Source organism: Chlorocebus sabaeus, chromosome 15 (genome assembly GCF_047675955.1).
Source record: "Chlorocebus sabaeus isolate Y175 chromosome 15, mChlSab1.0.hap1, whole genome shotgun sequence".
In the NCBI taxonomy this organism is placed as follows: Eukaryota; Metazoa; Chordata; class Mammalia; order Primates; family Cercopithecidae; genus Chlorocebus; species Chlorocebus sabaeus.
The window spans coordinates 90,183,435-90,202,688 of NC_132918.1; the positions used below are offsets into that span (position 1 = coordinate 90,183,435).

The 19,254-nt window shown below is 48.6% G+C and overlaps 2 protein-coding genes across 4 annotated transcripts in view; one reads left to right on the top strand and one right to left on the bottom strand.

The window, feature by feature from the left end:
- The window catches only part of XXYLT1 (xyloside xylosyltransferase 1), a 197,908-nt gene that overhangs the window by 137,074 nt on the left and 41,580 nt on the right, over positions 1–19,254 (bottom strand). For all 3 annotated transcript variants that reach the window (XM_008009578.3, XM_073023759.1, XM_038003086.2), the window contains exon 2: positions 12,899–13,046. In XM_008009578.3, coding sequence (XP_008007769.2) covers positions 12,899–13,046 — 148 coding nt within the window. The remainder of the gene's footprint in view (positions 1–12,898; positions 13,047–19,254) is intronic.
- On the top strand, positions 17,747–18,282 carry LOC103241957 (transcription and mRNA export factor ENY2-like). The gene has a single exon (XM_008009577.3). The coding sequence runs from the start codon at positions 17,786–17,788 to the stop codon at positions 18,077–18,079; it is 294 nt and encodes a 97-aa protein (XP_008007768.1). The 5' UTR covers positions 17,747–17,785; the 3' UTR covers positions 18,080–18,282.

Below are 19,254 nucleotides of genomic sequence, written 5' to 3' on the forward strand. Positions count from 1 at the left end.
CAGAATCTAATGAACGGGACCAAAATGGGAAGTATTACTGTTCAACCAATTTGGCAACTATTTTCCTTAGCTTAGAAAGAGCTTCTGGCATTAAATGAGTAGAAAACAGTCTCTACCACGTTACTATTTTTAGCATTTCATGACAAATTTGCTCAGCTGCCCCTCTTCAGAATAAGAGAACTCAAATGCCTCAAATTCGCTCCATAGGAGCTGCCAGAAAATGGTTTTCACTGAAATCACTGGACACATGTTTATAACCTTTGTTCAGTATTTGTTCAGATGTTTTCACTCAGGCAAGTTCCTGAATGTCTGTTTTTTCCTTTGCTTTCTTCCACACAAGCACCCCTGCTCCTCCCCACAGCTGAACGCTGGCAGTCAAAGGCAGCACCCGCCATACCAGGAATCAGAGTTCTCCAGGCTTGGGGAACCATCCAGAAATGGCTATCCCAAAGATCCAAGCTCCTGGTTGTGACTGACCCTAAGGAGTGTTCAGAGACCACTGGATTCACCAGAAGCTGCGGGATTCCACCCCCACATGGTTCTCCAGTAGGGTTAAGAAAAGGGGCAAAGGCGGGCCGGGCATCGGAGCTCACGCCTGTAATCCCAGCACTCTGGGACGCTGAAGCAGGTAGCTCACCTGAGGTGAGGAGCTCGAGACCAGCCTGGCCAACATGGTGAAACCCCATCTCTACTAAAAATACAAAAATTAGCTGGGCGTGGCGGCGGGCGCCTGTAATCCCAGCTACTCGGGAGGTTGAGGCAGGAGAATCTCTTGAACGGGGAGGTGGAGGTTGCAGTGAGCTGAGATCACACCACCACACTCCTGGCTGGGTGACAGAGCAAGACTCCGTCTCGGGAAAAAAAAAAAAAAGAAAAAGGGTGAAGGCAATGAGCCAGTTCTAGCAGATTGAGGTGACCCCTAAAATAAAGTAGTTCAAGATACAAAATGGTATTCATTTAATTCACTCAATGAATATTTATCCTCTGCCTACTATGTGTCTGTATATCATTCTAGAAACTGGGAACACAGCAGTAAATGAAACACAGAGAACTTCCTGCTCCCATGGAGCTTACATGGGGCAGACAGATGATCCAAACAAACAAACAAAAAGCAAAATCCATTCCACATGAGCAGATGATAAGAACTATGAAGAGAAAGAAAGGGAAGGGCCAGGGCCATCATCACAGAAGATGAGCATGGTTTCACACAGGATGGCCAGGGATGGCCTCATTGCACAAACATCTGGAGGAGGAGATGGGGCAGCCACAGGAATGCCCCTGGGAGAGTGGCCCAGGTGGAGGGAGCAGGAAGTGGGGGTGGCCATGGCAGGGGGAGTGACAGCACAGTGCAGGCTGAAGCCAGGGCTGCTGGATCCGATGGGATCGGATCTGATGGGATCGGATGGGAGGATCTGCCACGGGGAAGAAAAGGGCCTTGCCCACAGGCTCACAGGCACGTGGTGACAGAGTTATATTCTGGTCAGCTGCACCTGGTGTGGCCTTTTGGGGACATACAGAACAGGATGGGTTCCAGTTTCCCAGGACAGCCCTTCAGAAAACAGGCAGTCTTCTGAGGCAGGGTCCCCAAGCCCCATGCGAACAGGTACAGGTCAGCGGCCTGTTAGGAACCTGGCCTCACAGCAGGAGGCGGGAGGCGGGCCAGTGAGCATCACTGCCTAAGCTCCACCTCCTGTCAGATCAGCAGCAGCGGCATCAGATTCTCAAAGAAACACAAACCCTACTGTGAACCGTGCATGCGAGGGATCTAGACTGCACCCTCCTTATGAGACTCTGACTAATGCCTGACGATCTGCGGTGGAACCGTTTCATCCCAAAACCAATCCCCGCCACCCCTCGGTCCGCTGAAAAACTGTCTTCTATGAAACCAGTCACTGGTGCCACAAAGGCTGAGGAGTTTAGGCCCAGTTCCCTCGGGGGTTGGTGTCGAGAACCCTCGGTCACCCTCTGGGTTCAGATCCTCCGAAAAAACGACTTGCTGGTCAGTGCCGCGAGGGCGCTCCACCCACGGTGTGCCACCAGACACGCACCTCCTCCTCAACAACTCTGTCCCCAGGGCCCCCGCCACAATTCATGATCCAGGGAAGGTCCTCCCAATGCCTCCGGGTCCAAGGCAAACCCAAAGCTATTTCAAATCTGGAAGTACAGCCGAGGAAGTGAATAATTAAAATGGCACCCCCAACGACGTGCTCTGTTGGCAGGTGGCAGGAAAGGCTGACTGATATGAGGTAGCTGTGCTTGGAAGTTGAGGCTTTCCTGCCAACACCTGCAGCCCAACAGAGAGCTACGCAAGTGTTATTTATTTATTACCTTTATCTGAGGGCAGCATTTTTTTTTTTTGATACGGAGCTTCGCTCTTGTTGCCCAGGCTGGAGTGCAATGGCACGATCTAGGCTCACCGCAACCTCTGCCTCCCGGGTTCCAGCAATTCTCCTGCTTCAGCTTCCCGAGTAGCTGGGATTACAGGCATGCACCACCATGCCCAGCTAATTTTGTATTTTTGGTAGAGACGGGGTTTCTCCATGTTGGTCAGGCTGGTCTTGAACTCCCGACCTCAGGTGATCTACCCGCCTCGGCCTCCCAAAGTGCTGGGATTACAGGCATGAGCCACTGCGCCCGGCGAGGGCAGCATTTCTTAAAGTGAGTACTGTGGAACAACTCGCTCTCAGAATGTGAATAGGTATTCGTCAGAAAGGCATTCTGTGGTCAATCATGTTTAAGCGATGTTGGTTACACAAAGCTAAATGTTTTTTACTACGGTACTTATCAGAGCTTTTGGTTTGCTAACAGGTACTTGACCCTCCAAGAGGAAAAGTAACTAATACTATCTAACACTTACCAAGCATCTCTCCGTATCAGGCCCTGGGACTTTTCACACAGTATCTCAGTCAGTCCTCCTCACAACCCCAGTGAGTCCTACAGGTCATTATTCCCATTTTACAAAGAATGCCTCTCAGAGAAGGCAGGTTTTTCACTCGAGATCTGTGTTAGGAGTCATGAGGGGTTTAGGCAATACCAGATGTTATTTTGGTTTCTGAAACCAAAACATTAGAAGCCATCGCAGGTGGGAGATTCAGAAGCCACTTTGTCCCCTACGTCACTGGGGTGGAACACAGAACTCTCTGGTAAACCAGGTTAGAGAATGTGGCTTAGGCTCAAAGTCTGAGCAAGACCTTAGTCTCCTCCAGCCCGGATTGCATAAGGGGTAGAGAAGAGAGCAGAGGCCAGCCCTGTTACAGTTCACTTCTCCTGCCGCAGGGCTAAGGAGAAAACTCCAGAAAGAAGGAAAGCCCCCTGAGTGCATGGGACCATGCTCACTAATAAAGAGGGTCCTGGAGTCACATTCTACTCCACACTCCTATGGGGCAGAATCAGGGAGGGAGAAGGTTCTCCCGCTCCCCTACATCAGCCAACCAGGACACTAAAGGCAGAGTGAGAACTCACTCCCAGTCCTGCCGACCCCACCCACATCCACACTAAACCAGCCCCCACCCCGTCAATCCTCAGGCCACTCCTTTCTGAAGCAAGCAGGGGCCACAGGGCTAACTATGGGAACCAGCATGCACCGTCCGCCCCTTTCACAGCCAGGATCTCAGGGGCTGGAAAACCATCTAAATACAGCATCCACAATTGTAGGGCGGCCCTTATGTCTGCTTTCTCCTGGTACTGAGGCTGATGGGGGTGGGGGCAGAGAAGAGGCTGCCCTGGAATCTCCAATCCTTATCTACCATACCCCAGGTTCCAGAAGGTACGCACATCCCCCTGCAGGAACCCTCCCCTTAGAAACATGTCTGCCTCATGACGGCTAAACATTGATTACTGAACAGTTTCCTGATTCAGCTTAAACTGAACAAAGTTATGAAGTTCTATAAACCAGCCTTAAAACCCTCCTCTGTTTTATGAAACTGATCTAAAAGAACAGTAGAGACTACTAAGACCTCCCATGGCAGTGAATAGAAGTACAAAAAGTACAGAAGAAATGAAAACTCAGTATGGCTTTTACTACATTTGTCAAATTTTACTTAAGGAAAAAAGAAAAGATGGTATTTTAAAGGCTTTCTGCAGAAGGCCACACACACACTGATTTCAGTGTTTCACAACAAGCAGGCAGGCAGGAAGGAAAGAAGGAAGGAGGAAGGGAGTGAGGGAGGAAGGAGCTGCCGGTCTAGAATTTCCCGTGTGGATTTTGCCCCAAGCCTGGAGGCATTCTGGCCCTGCCTCAATTCTTTCTCATGCAGGCCTGTGAACCTAGGCCAAGAAACATCCAGTGTCAATTACCTGAATCTTACATCAGCCTCTGCCACCCAGCAACAGTGACCCAAAGTGGACCCAAGAATGTCCTTGAAAGAGTCCAGCCATCTGCCCGCAGCCTCAAGACAATAAGGCCCCCATGACAGACACTGAAATAAGGACTCTCAGGGGGGTAACACCCAGGATGCCAGGAGAGCTGGATGGGGTCACCCCAGTTTGTTGCCAGCTGGCTTTGCTGTTCTTTTCTACAATGGCAAGTGTCATACTAGGCTTCAACAGATGCGGGCAGAGGAGGCTCGGGCCCAAATCCTATCTTTTGAGGGATTTTATAGCAGCTTGCATTTGTCTGGTCTTTTTATCCACTCCCATACATCTCTCCGTAGGAAACACGAGCAGGCTCGGGCTGATGGTGGTGATAATCACATGCTGGGTGTCATGGAGATTTCAGAAACTCTGATGCTGGGAGCTGGGGGTGAAGGGGAGGGTGGTGGGAGATATGAAGCAGTTTTAGCAGCATTACTTTTTTTTTTTTTTTTTTTAAGACAGTCTCACTCCATTACCCTGTTGCCCCGGCTGGAGTACAGTGGTACGATCTAGGCTCAACGCAACCTCCGCCTCCCATGTTCAAGTGATTCTCATTCCTCAGCCTCCTGCGTAGCTGGGATTACAGGCACGCACTACCACGCCTGACTAATTTTTTTTTTAATTTGGTAGAGATGGGGTTTCACCACGTTGTCCAGGCTGGTCTCGATCTCCTGACCTTGTGATCCGCCCGCCTCGGCCTCCCAAAGTGCTGGGATTACAGGCGTGAGCCAGCAGCATTACTTTATTTCTAGCTCATGTGGCCCTGAAAGGAAGGCAGGTCAGAGTTGGCAATTATCACGTAAGGAGCAAGAGGTGACGTGTCTTGGAGAGAATCTGCTTCTCCCCCATCAGAAGCTCTTCCCAAAAGGCAAAAGTGGGTGGTCTAAGAGTCTTTGAATAACTCTAGCCCCACACCCTTTGGTGCTGTTTGGAGGCAGAGCTCACATCACCTCTGAAACAGCTAACAACAATGACTGCGTACTTACAATGTGCCAGGCACGGCGCTAAGTGCCATCTTAATTGTCTCAAGTCAGAACTGTGCTATCTCCACTTGAAAGAGGAGGAGGCTGCAGTCCAGAGAGGAGACAAGCTAACACTTGGGGAACCTAAGTTCCATGCGCTGTTCCAAGCCGGTGACACAGACGAACTCGTCCCATTCTCACAACAACCCCATGACACATGAAGAGGTGTTATCCCCATTTTACCAGTGGGAAAAGCAAGACCTCGAGAAGTTCGGTAACTTGGCCACAGTCTCACCGCTACTCAGGGATGGGGCTGCCATGAATCCAGGCACACTGGTTCCAGGGCCCACGCTTTTTAAATTTTTTTTATTTTTTTGTTTTTGAGACGGGGTCTTGCTCTATCTCCTAAGCTGCAGTGCAGTGGTGTGATCTCGGCTCACTGCAACCTCTGCCTCCTGGGTTCAAGTGATTTTCCCACCTCAGCCTCCTGAGTAGCTGGGACTACAGGCGCCCACCACCACACCTGGCTAATTTTTTTGTATTTTTAGTAGAGACGGGGTTTCACCACGTTGGTCAGGCTGACATCGAACTCCTGACCTCAGATGATCCACCCGCCTTGGCCTCCCAAAGTGCTGGGATTACAGGCGTGCACCACTGCGCCCGGCCGGGCCCATGCTCTTAATCACGACACCATAGGGTCTCTTTTAAGTAACCTCCCAAGATCACAAAGCCTTGACCTTGGGAGTCACAGTGTTGCAATTTGCACCCAGCTCTGTCCGATCCTGAGCCTGGACTCCTACTCTCTCTAATACACCAATCCCCCTTTCGGCCTGCCCAGACCTGCCTGCCTCAGTGCTCCCTACACTGGACATCAAGAGACACCAGACGCAGCCACGCACAGCCCCATGCAGTACAATGAATGGAGCCTATCGCATGGAATGGTGAAGTGGTCCTTCAAAACCTCTGGGCTCCCACAGCCCACGGCCAGTGGCACTTGTCAGGAGGCAGACACTACCAGCAGGATGTGTGTGATGGGGCCCAAGCAAGGGACACGTGACCTTTGAAAAGTGACTATCCACATTCTTTAAGCATGGGCCACAGAGAGAGACTTCCTTCCAAAGAATACAGTATGGCGAGGGGGAAAAGAACAATGTACAGCGAAGAAACCTGACAAACACAACTTCCGCCCAGTGATCAAGGTCAACAGCAACAGTGATAAACCATGTACCCTTGATAGGATGTGGTATGTCACTGACGTGGTGTGAAGGAAACAGCTCTTCTCCTCTGCGGCATTCCCCCCATCACCTCCCACAAACCCATAACCTCGGTCTAGTGATGAGAAAAACATCAGATAAATCCTAATTCGGGAACCCTCCACAAAACAGCTGACTGGTATTTCTCAAAACTGTCAAGGTCATCAAAACCAAGGCAAGTTGGAGAACATTTCACAGCTACCTCCTCCAGGAAGCCTTCCTTCTTCCTGCAAATGCCTGTGACCTGTCCTCTTCTGAAGCCCTCAGCATTGGGTGGCTCTTCATGTTGTTTGCCCTCATTGCTGGACCATGCCACCTGCCCCAGTGACATGAGCCCATGAAGCAGCAGCCCAGCAAACATCTCTGAGACACCGAGGGTGGCCAGTACCATGTCTTGCAAACAGCAGTGCTTGGTATAGGCGGGATATTGAAAAAGGATTGACCGCAGGACAGCAGAGCCTTCCAGGGGTGCATGGGTGACGACAGGGGAGTCTCCTGGGGGCCTCTGGCCAGTCTAGAGCCCTGCCGCTTGTCTGGAGGCCTGCCTGCCCTGCTCAGGGTAAACCCACACGATGGAGGCCTGCCTGCCCTGCTCGGGGTAAACCCACACGATGGAGGCCTGCCTGCCCTGCTCGGGGTAAACCCACACGATGGAGGCCTGCCTGCCCTGCTCAGGGTAAACCCACACGACCACAGATCATACACCGTCGCAGAGCCCACGCTGCTGTGCTGGAGCCAACAGCGCCTCAGGCCGTGTGACCCAGGAGGGGGAACCTGGCAGTCCTGGAGGAGTTGCCCTTGGCTCCCTCCAGCTCCAGTGCGGCAAAAGATGTTTTCTTTTCCATTGCGTAAGATGCTTCCAGCAGCGACAAACCCAACACCACAGACAAATGGAAATAAAAGCCCCGTGGACGTGGGTGAAGAGCAGAGTGGCTGTGTCTGCGGAGCGCACAAAGGCAGGCACGCGTGAGCAGCGAGACCGGCCACATGTGAACCCCCAACAAGCAGTGAAGAGAAAAACAAGCTCTGATCAAAATCAGAGTCAGCACGTCCCGCCTGGCAGGGCCCCTTCGTTCTTCCTGAGGCCCTTGCTCAGATGCGGTTCTGGGCACTGCTGCTCTAAGGGGACCATTAAGGCAAAACTCATGGGTTTGATCAGCCCAACCCTAGCCCAGCCATGTCCCCTCTGCAGGGCTGCGACATGGGACCCAGAAGATAGGCAAGGATGCCAAGTCCTGTAAGTTTCACAGGGCTGGGCATGTGTAAGAGGCTGGGGGTCCAGGTCTGGACATCAGAATGGGCATAAGCTCCGGACTGAGAACTCCAAGGGGCAGGGAGGACACAGATCGCTGGAGAACGTGGAGAACTGGCCTAACCTCTCAGCTCCTCCCTTTCCTTTCCTGTCCAGTGGGGACAGCCACTGTCTTGAAGCTTTTAAGTGGCTGCCTGAGGTGGTCCACATGAGACGTCAGACACTAACAGGCTTAGAACTGTACAGACACCAATAGGCTGGAAAACTGTACAGAACCTCACCTGTGTGAGTCGACAACCCTGGACAGCTGGGGGTTGACACACCCTGGCTTTGTGAGGGTCATCTCTGGCTCACTAATTCTACCTTGGGAACTATCATAGGAAAGAATCCTAATTAGAGAAAATAGTCTGTATGTGTGTGGATATCTGTCATATAATTTACAATATTAGAAAAAATAGAAAGCATCTAGCTAGCTGAGAACAGGGAAATGAGAAAGTGAACTGAGGTTCACCTACTCGATAAAACCATTCAAAAAATTTTCAAAGACTATAATTACACAGAAAATGGGGACGTGAGCCATTAACTGAAAAAATCATGACACAGCTTCATTTGTACAATTTCTTTCATGCTGGGGGTTGAAATGAAGATTCAATTGCAAGTCTTGATCTATAAAAAAGACTCAGAATGATTTGAATATACAGTGTAACTCCTACTTTGCCTAAATTTTTAAAAAGCTACATGTTGGGAATATAAAGAAGATAAAGAATAAATAATGATAGACAGGTACGGTGGCTCACGCCTGTAATCCCAGCACTTTGGGAGGCCAAAGTGGGCAGATCATTTGAGGTCAGGAGTTCGAAACCAGCCTGGCCAATATGGTGAAATCCCATCTCTACTAAAAATACAAAAAAAAATTAGCCGGGCATGGTGGCGGGCACCTGTAATCTCATCTACTCGGGAGGCTGAGGCAGGAGAATCACTTGAATCCAGGAAGCGGAGGTTGCAGTGAGCCGAGATCGTGCCACTGCACTCCAGCTTGGGCGACAGAGGGAGACTTTGTCTTAAAAAAAAAAAAAAAAAGTAACTATATTTTAAAAGTAGTTTAGGTACAGAAGGATGACCCTCCTGCTACAGAAGGGAAAGCGAGTGGACACAGATAAAGAATCTGGATTTCCGAGGCAAACACAAGACAGGACCTCCAGGAGGAACTCAGAGGAGCCCAGGTTTTCCTGACCCAGCCCTCCTGGGTGAGACCAAGGGCTCAGGCTCCTCCCATACTCCATTCTCACTTTACTGGAGAAAAACAAATGCTATGAAAGAAACAGAATAGCCAAAGTAGCAAGAATGCAGCAATTACGCCACAACAAAACCATCAACCAAAGCACAAAACACTCATTTCTGCGATTAAAAAACAACGGATGCAAAAAAGACAGCAGTTAAGAATCATGACAAACTCAAGACAGCACGAATGATGTCTGAAAACAAAGTGTCCTTCCAAAAATTGCAGGAATTCCAAATGATCTCGGTAGGAACTCCCCAGGGCTGCCAAGTGTGCCAGGTCAGACTTCCTGGCAGGACACGCCCCAGACGCCACAGGAAACTCAAGGACCGCTCATTTCATTTTATAACTATCAAATTTTAGTAACTCCTAATAACTCTTTTCTTAGGAAGAGGCTTTGGGGCACACATAAAAATGAATTGCTGCCGTTCACGGTGGCTCACGCCTGTCATCCCAGCACTTTGGGAGGCCGAGGTGGGCAGATCACCTGAGGTGGGGAGTTTGAGACCAGCCTGACCAACATAGAGAAACCCCTGTCTCTACTAAAAATACAAAATTAGCCGGGCATGGTGGCGCATGCCTGTAATCCCAGCTACTCGGGAGGCTGAGGCAGGAGAATTGCTTGAACACGGGAGGCAGAGGTTGCAGTGAGCCAAGATCGCACCACTGCACTCCAACCTGGGCGACGAGAGTGAAACTCTGCCAAAAAAAAAAAAAAAAGAATTGCTTGGAAGCACATTATCACTCCCCTAAAGAACCCCAGAAAAGATAGGGTGTTTGGGTCGGCTGGGGGCACATCTAAAATAACTCCTTCCCCAACTCCTGATGCACGCCCCTCGCAGGGCGGCGCCCACACCTGGAGGGTCACCTGGAGGGACAGCGATGGAGGGACACCTGGAGGGTCACCTGGAGGGACAGCTGGAGGGACACCGATGGAGGGATACTTGGAGGGATACTTGGAGGGACACCGATGGAGGGACACCTGGAGGGACACCTGGAGGGACAGCGATAGAGGGACACCTGGAGAGACACCAGGAGGGACACCTGGAGGGACACCTGGAGGGACACCTGGAGGGACAGCGATGGAGGGACACCTGGAGGGACACCTGGAGAGACACCGATGGAAGGGCACCTGGAGAGACACCTGGAGGGTCACCTGGAGGGTCACCTGGAGGGACAGCGATGGAGGGACACCTGGAGGGACAGCTGGAGGGACACCGATGGAGGGATACTTGGAGGGACACTTGGAGGGACACCGATGGAGGGACACCTGGAGGGACACCTGGAGAGACATTGATGGAGGAGCACCTGGAGAGACACCTGGAGGGTCACCTGGAGGGACAGCAATGGAGGGACACCTGGAGGGACACCTGGAGGGACACTGATGGAGGGACACCTGGAGAGACACCGATGATGCGTCCATTTACTGCATTGACTGCAAAGCTCTGGCCAAAGCCTTTTCTCTGCAGACACCACCGCCCCCCTGAGCTGTGCCAGGCTCTTGGACAGGGCTAAGTCAGAGAGGGCCAGAGCACCTTCTTGGCATAAGTCTCACCCTCTCCCAGAACAGCCTAGGAGTCCCCAACTCTTGTCATCGGTCCCTGCACAATTCATTGCCAGGCTGTCCTACAGCTGGAGGAAGAAGAATTTTCTCTTCCCTGACAAACCACCAGAAGCTGTATTTCACCTCCCTCTGGGTACTCCAAAGCATAACCCCGCCTATGTGATGGGCAGGGACCTAACAGCTGACAGAGGGAAAGATGCAGGAGGGAGGGAGGTGAAGGGAGGGCAGGTATGCCTCCCCCTGGCTCCCTAGGACTACAGAAACCCCTAGGGGGGATTCCTACAAGTCCTGGGCTCTTCAGAATGCAAGTTGAAACAGCGCACTGCTGCGGCCCCTCATTTTACAGGTGGGGAAACTGGTGAGGCCAAGAGAGACAAAGTGGCTCAGCCCTAGGCACGTAGGTGGCTAATGACGGAGCTGTGAGCAACACCTCCACCGGTCTGCCTGCTAGAATCTAGAACAGAACCACGTCCTTCTCAAGTCTGAGCCACCCACAGCTCCTGTACTGGGCTGTCCAGAGAGGTCACGTACAGGGCACCTGATGGGGTAGAAGTAACTATGTGGAGAAGCAGCTTCCAATCCTGGCTCTGCCACTTAAAAGGCTATATAACCCTGGGCAGGTCTTGCAACTCCTCAGCCTTACCTGTAACCCCACAGGACGGGTAGAAGGGTTGGGTGGAGCTGATGGAGCTGCACCTGGGTCATGGCAAAGGATCACCAATGCTAGTTCTTCGCCCTAGGCCCTGTTGGTGAGCTCGTCTCTTCTGTTCTTCAGACTCCTGCCCAGTGGAGCCCCCTGAGCCCTTGCCTCACAACAAAGGGGACACTCAGAGGCCTCCAGGGTGCTGGAACTTGCCTGCAAAGTCCCAGCCAGAATGCATGGGCTTGTTTTTCCCTGTGCCAGGACAACCTCCCAACAGGAATGGAGCTTCAACTCTCAACTCCTGAGTCCCTGGTTCATCAGGCACCTTCTTTTTCACTTCTGGTCTGCCAGGCTGGAGGAGCAGGCCTCCACCATATGGCCCATTGTCCCCTGGGCTACCAAGACCTGCATGGTCTGGAAACTGCTGGAAAACTCGACCAGCCACAGTTCAGATAACTGCTACCCCAAGGCCCCAAACACCCCTTCTCACCATTAAGAGGCTCAGGACATGGCTCACCATGGCCAGAAACTGGTTGATATGGTTTGGCTGTGTCCCCACCCAAATCTCATCTTGAATTGTAGTTCCCATAATCTCCACATGTGGTGTGGGGGAGTTGGTGGGAGGTAATTTAATCATGGGAGGGCAGTTATCCTCATGCTGTTCTCATGCTAGTAAGTGAGTTCTCATGAGACCCAACGGTTTTATAAGGGGCTTTTCCCCTTTTTACTTGGCACTTCTCCTTGCTGCCGCTATGTGAAGAAGGACGTGTTTGCTTTGCCTTCCATGACTGTAAGTTTCCTGAGGCCTCCCCAGTCATGCTGAACTGTGGGTCTATTAAACCTCTTTCCTTTATAAATCACCCAGTCTCAGGTATGTCTTCATGAACAGCATGAGAACAGATTAACACACTGGTCAATATCTAGGGCTCCAGAACCCATCAAGGATCACTGTAGGGAGATCCCAGAAACCAGAGACACTCCAGGAGTTAGACCCTCCAAGGCTTCCAGTCCAAGCATGACCAGACCTGCCAGAAATTCCACAGAAGCTGGACCTATCACACACGGGATGATGCATCTCTCTTTCCTGGAGACAGACGCCCAGAAAATCCTTTTAATTGCGCATCAGAGTTTCTTCAGAAGTCCTACATGGTCATAATTTGCACCTCTCACATCTAGATTTGCTCTTTTAAAATCAGATAAGTACAGATTCAGACTAGAAAGAACAAGATCATAAATTGGGATGGAGGATCATCTAAACCAACCTACCATTTTTCAGATGAGCACACACAGTATGGGGGTTGAGCAGTGGGGAAGGAAGGGGGTGAGTACAAGGGGCAGAGTCCAGGCCAGAGCCCAGAAACCCCCTGTGTCCTCATAAATGGACCCTGGGAGCTATGCAACCAAGGCCCTGCCCTTGATTCTTGGTGTAGGACGTTCGGTGGTACAAAGGGCTTGGTTTGACTGCCTCATCCATTCTCCCATGTTCAGTGGAGCTCTTCTCTCTGATACAGGGCCTGGGCAGTGTTGGAACCAGGGAAATGGATGCAAAAGTCAGACACCCAGGGGCTGTTGCTCCTGGAAGCCCAGGTTACCTTTGGGCATGATCTGATGCATGGCGACCGAGAGGAAGAAGATGGAGTCACTGTAATAGGTTCCCGAGCCAGCACTGAAGTGCTTCTGCATGGCCTCCACGATGGGGAAGAGCTTATCCGTCAGCACAGCAACGTCATGGAAGATGACCTGCAGCAGATGCACAAAAAAAACAGGGCTCAGCAAACCAGTTCTCACTGCAAGCTCGACACCCAGCACACACCTGGGCCCACAGAGGCAGAGGCAGACGGTGCCTCTCCGGGGTCCACAGCAGGGGATGGGGCTAGGGGTAGCAACAGAGAGTTAAGGAAACGAGAAATAACCAGGAGTCAGAAGTGTGGCCTCACTAAGGAGATGGAGAGTCTGTGTGAGGGGCGGCACACAGGCATGCACGTACGGGCTGTGCAGTGGAAGAGAAGTGGGAGGACGGGAAATGGAAACAGCCTCTACTCTGCCTCCTGCTTTTGAACTTGAAGCTGGGCCACCCTGAAGGTAGCTCTGTGCCCAGCGACTGGAAACCACGTGAGAGCGTGTGATCCTCATCACACTGCACGGCTAACACTGCTCCAGGCATCACCACCTCCTCATGGCCACTACATCTGTTCCATAGGCCAGTCCCATGCTCCAGCTCTACCTCCCTCATCCAGCAGTGTGAACAAGGAGAGGGTCTGGCCACTGGAAAATGGAACCCGGAAACTGCTCGGTGCTGCAGTAAACTCACACTCAACCAGCATTTCCTGAGTATCACTGACACTTTGGAGGCACTGTGAGAAGAATAAGGAATAACCAGGCACACTTTCCCCAAAGCACTTAGAAGTCTAGAGGTATCATCAGCTACGGCAGAGCTTTGCAATTGATGAAGCACTCACATACCCACACTGATCCCCATGACAACCCAGGGCTTCTGTGAGGCAGACATCACTATTATAGCCTCCAAATGACAAAAAAGGATGCAGACACTGACAGGTTACACTTGCACCAAGTCACACGGATAATAAATGCACAGTCAGAACTTGACCCTGGCCTCCAGATTCTCAGCCCCACACTCTTTCCACCATAAACGCAACCTCATTCCTTAACAGCAACCAACAAAGGATGAAGACATCAGCTCAACCTGCGATTAGAGCAGACAAGAGTACTAACGGGATCCTGAGTTGGGTTTCCTTGTCTAACACCATCCAGAAGATGAGAAGTTATGGCCCATACATAGCCCCAGCTTCACACGTGACACCAGATGACCATGCACTCGTCCCACACATCTTGCAAGTTTTTCTTGTTGCTCCACGTGCCCCCACAGGATCTAGATCATTCTACGACACACAGGAGGCACTCAAGCCAGAAGGCTGGGTGTTCTTCCACTTCTTCCTCAGTGGCCCTAAGAGTTCTGCAAGCGCCACCTCCGGCCACCATCTTCTCTGGTAGGTGACAGGAAAAACCTGCCACACTGCTTCCTAGCTGCTCAATCACCACCTCATCAACTCCCAAGAGCCCACCTGAACAGGCGCCAGAAGCAAAAGGCAAAGTCACATGAACCCCTGACTGCCCTGTTTACACTGTCACTTGCCCCGCCAGCAGAACAGACAGCTACGAGTGGTGCCCATGAAGCTCTCCAATAGGTGGGCTCCCCTCCATCACTCACCTTTGCACTTTCCCTCCACCTGCCCTTCCAGTCTCACGGGGTTGCCTGCACTACCTGCACTTCCAGAGCCACTGGTTGTCGCAGCCCTGTAAACCAGCTTGCCGGCTCTTCCCTACTGCTGCTTCTACTTTTGGCCTATATTCCCGCCCCCCACCCCCTCATTTTTTTTTGAGATGGAGTCTCGTTCTGTCACCAGGTTGGAGTGCAGTGGTGCAATCTCGGCTCACTGCAACCACCTCCCGAGTTCAAGTGATTCTCCGGCCTCAGCCTCCCGAGTAGCTGAGACTATAGATGCGTGCCACCACCCCCGGCTAATGTTTTGTATTTTTAGTAGAGACAGCGTTTCACCGTGTTAGCCAGGATGGTCTCGATCTCCTGACCTCACAATGCACCCGCCTCGGTCTCCCAAAGGGCTGGGATTACAGGCGTGAGTCACCACGCCCCGCCTATTTCCCTTGTGTCTTAGATATGTATCTTTTTTTTTTTTTTTTTTTTTTTTTTTTTTGGAGACAGAGTTTCGCTCTTGTTGCACAGGCTGGAGTGCAGTGGCACAATCTTGGCTCACTGCAACCTGTTTCCCAGGTTCAAGTGATTCTCCTGCCTCAGCCTCCCAAGTAGCTGGGATTACAGGCGCCCACCACCACGCCCGGCTAATTTTTGTGCTTTTAGTAGAGACAGGGTTTCACCATGTTGACCAGGCTGGTCTCAAACTCCTGACCTCAGATGATCCACCCATCTCAGCCTCCCAAAGTGCTGGGATAACAGACATGAGCCATGGCGCCTGGCCTGTATCTCTTATACATAGCTTATTTCTCTTACATTTCTTTTTAACCTACATCTTTCTTAGTTCACCTTTCCTTTTATTCCTGGGTCTCTTTTAATTTCTAAAACACTATTAAACTTAGAAAAACTTTGTTACAATTTTTTTATTTTTAATTTTTGTGGATACAGAGTATGTGTATATATTTATGGAGTATGTGAGATATTTTCATACAAGCATACAACACATAATCACATCAAGGTAAGTGAGGTATCCATCACCTCAAGCATTTATCCTTTGTGTTATAAACAATCCAATTATTTTAGTTATTTGAAAATGTATAAACTATTTTTTACTGTAGTCATCCTATTGTGCTAGCAAATACTAGATCTTACTCATTCTTTTCAAATATTTTTTGTATCCATTAACCATCTCCTCCTCCCTCAACTCACTCCACTACTCTTCGCAGCCTCTGATAACCATCATTCTAATCTCTTATCTCCATGAGTTTAACTGTTTTAATTTTTACCTCCCACAAATAAGAATACACCAAGTTTGTCTTTCTGTGCCTGGCTTATGTCACTTAACAAAATGGCCTCTGGTTCCACCACTGTTGTTGCAAATGACAGGATCTCATTCTTATTTATGGCTGAATAGTACTCCACTGTGTACATGTACTGTTTTCTTTTTCCATTCATCAGCTGATGGAACCTTAGGCTGCTCCCAAATCCCAGCTATTGTGAACAGAGATGCAATAAACATGGGGGTGCAGATATCTCTTCAATATACTTCCTCCCTTCCTTTTGGGTATAGATCTAGCAGTGGGATTCCTGGATCATATGGTCGCCCATTTTCAGTTTTTTGAGGAATCGCCAACCTATTCTCCACAGTGATTGTACTAACTTACATTCCCACCAACAGTATATGAAGATTCCCTTTTCTCTACATCCTCACCCAGCATTTTTTTTTTTTTTTTTTTTTTTCGAGACGGAGTCTTGCTCTGTCGCCCAGGCTGGAGTGCAGTGGCCAGATCTCGGCTCACTGCAAGCTCCGCCTCTCGGGTTCACGCCATTCTCCTGCCTCAGCCTCCCGAGTAGCTGGGACTACAGGCACCCGCCACCTCGCCCGGCTAGTTTTTTGTAATATTTAGTAGAGACGGGGTTTCACCGTGTTAGTCAGGATGGTCTCGATCTCCTGACCTCGTGATCCACCCGTCTCCGCCTCCCAAAGTGCTGGGATTACAGGCTTGAGCCACCGCGCCCGGCCCAGCATTTTTTTATTGCCTGTCTTTTGGATAAAAACCACTTTATCCAGAGTGAGATGATATCTCATCGTAGGTTTGATTTGCATTTTTCTGATGATCAGTGATGCTGAGCACCTTTTCATATATCTGTTTGCCATTTGTATGTCTTCTCTGGAGAAACATCTATTCAGATATATTGCTCAATTTTTAATTAGATTAAATTAATTAAATGTTTTTCCTACAGGGTTGTTTGAGCCCCTTATATATTCTGGTTATTAATCCCTTGTCAGATAGACAGTTTGCAAGTATTTTCTCCCATTCTCTGGGCTCTCTCTTCACTTTGCTGGTTGTTTCCTTCACTGTGCAGAAGCTTCTCAACTGGATGTGATCCCATTTGTCCATTTTTACTTTGATTGCCTATGCCTGTGGTGTATTATGCAAGAAATCTTTGCCAAGTCCGATGTCCTGGAGAGTTTCCCCCAATGTTTTCTTTTGGTAGTTTCATAATTTGAGGTCTTAGATCTAAGTCTTTAATCCACTTTGATTTGATTTTTTTATATGGCAAGAGAGAGAGGTCTAGATGCATTCCTCTGCGTAAGGTTATCCAGTTTCCCCAGCTCCATTTATTAAAGAGATTGTCTTTTCCCCAGTGTATGTTCTTGGAACCGTCGTCAGATATGAGTTCATTGTAGATGTACGGATTTGTTCCTGGGTTCTCTATTCTGTTGCATTGGTCTGCATGTCTGTTTTTATGCCAGAACCATGCTGTTTTGGTTACTATAACTCTGTAGTACAATTTGAAGTCATGTAATGTCACCAGTTTTGTTCTTTCTGCTCAAGATAGCTTTGGCTATTCTGGGTCTTTTGTGGTTCCATATAAATTTCAGGATTTTTTCCTATTTCTGTGAAGAATGTCATTGGTATTTTGATTGGGATTGCATTGAATCTGTAGATTGCTTTGGGTAGTATGGACAGTTTAATAATATCGGTTCTTCCAATTCATGAATATGGCATATCTTTCCATTTCTTGGTGTCCTCTTCAGTTTCTTCCATCAGTGTTTTATTGTTTTCATCCTAGAGAGCTTTCACTTGTTTGGTTAATTCCTAGGTATTTTATTTTACTTGTAGCAATTATAAATGGAATTACTTCCTTGATTTCTTTTTCAGATTGTTCGCTGTTGGCATATAGAAATGCTAATGATGACTGAGGGTCTAAGTCCGGGCAGCCAAAGAGTGTGGTTAGCAAGATGAACAAAGATGCGCAGATGAGAGCAGGGATTAACCAAAAGTTGATAGAAACTGGAGAAAGAGAACACCTCAAAGAGTTGCTGAGAGCTAAATTAATTGAATGTGGCTGGAAGGATCAGTGGCTGAAGGCACACTGTAAAGAGGTAATTAAAGAAAAAGGACTAGAACACGTTACTGTTGATGACTTGGTGGCTGAAATCACTCCAAAAGGCAGAGCCCTGGTACCTGACAGTGTAAAGACGGAGCTCCTACAAAGAATAAGAACATTCCTTGCTCAGCATGCCAGCCTTTAAGATTGAATTAGATTGTGCTGTTGTGGTTTTATTTCTGAAAGTAAAACTTGCCATAAATTAGAAAACCATTTCCCAAAATAAAATCCTTTTTTGTATGATGGTATACAGTTTTCAGTAATGATGTATACATTGTATTGATTTTTTTCCCTAAATGTGTTATTTTAATAAATATCTCATGAATGAGAAGAAAAAAAAAAAAGAAATGCTAATGATTTTTATATGTTGAATTTCTATCCTGCAACTTTACTAAATGTATTGATTAGTTCTAATAGTTTTTTGGTGGAGTCTTTAGTTTTTTCCAAATATAAGGTCATATCATCTGCAAACAAGGACAATTTGACTTCTTCCTTTCCCATTTGGATACCCTTTATGTTGTTCTCTTGTCTGACTGCTCTAGCTAGGATTTCCAGTACTATGTCGCTATTCAACACAGTGGGCATCCTTGTTATTTCAGATCTTACAGGAACGGCTTTCAGTTTTTCCCCATTCAGTAGGATATTCGCTGTGGGTCTGTTGCATATGGCTTTTATTATATTGAGGTATGTTCCCTCTATACTCAGTTTTTTGAGGATTTTTATCATTAAGGGATGTTGAATTTTATCGAATGCTTTTTCAGCATCAACTGAAATGATCATATGGTGTTTTCCCTTCATTTAGTTGCTATGATGTATCACACTGATTGGTTTCTGTATGTTGAACCATTCTTGTATCCCTGGGATAAATTCCACTTGGTAATGATAAATAATTTTTTTTAAATGTACTGCTGACTTTGGTTTGTTAGCATTTTGTTGAGAATTTTTGCATCAGTGTTCATCAGGGATACTAGCCTGTAGTTTTCTTTTACTGATGTGTCTGTCTGGTTTTTGGTATCAGGGTAATTCTGGCCTCATAAAATGAGTTTGGAAGTATCCCCTCCTCCTCTATTTTTCAGAATAGTTTGAGTAGGGTTGGTATTACATCTTCTTTAAATGGTAGAACTTAGCAGTGAAGCCATTGCATCCTTGACTTTTCTTTGCTGAGAGACTTTTTATTATGGCTTTGATCTCGTTATTTGTTATTGGTCTACTTGGGTTTTGGATTTCTTCATGATTCTATCTTAGTAGGTTGTATATGTCTAGAAACTTATCCATTTCTTCTAGGTTTTTCCAATTTATCAATATATAGTTGTTCACAGT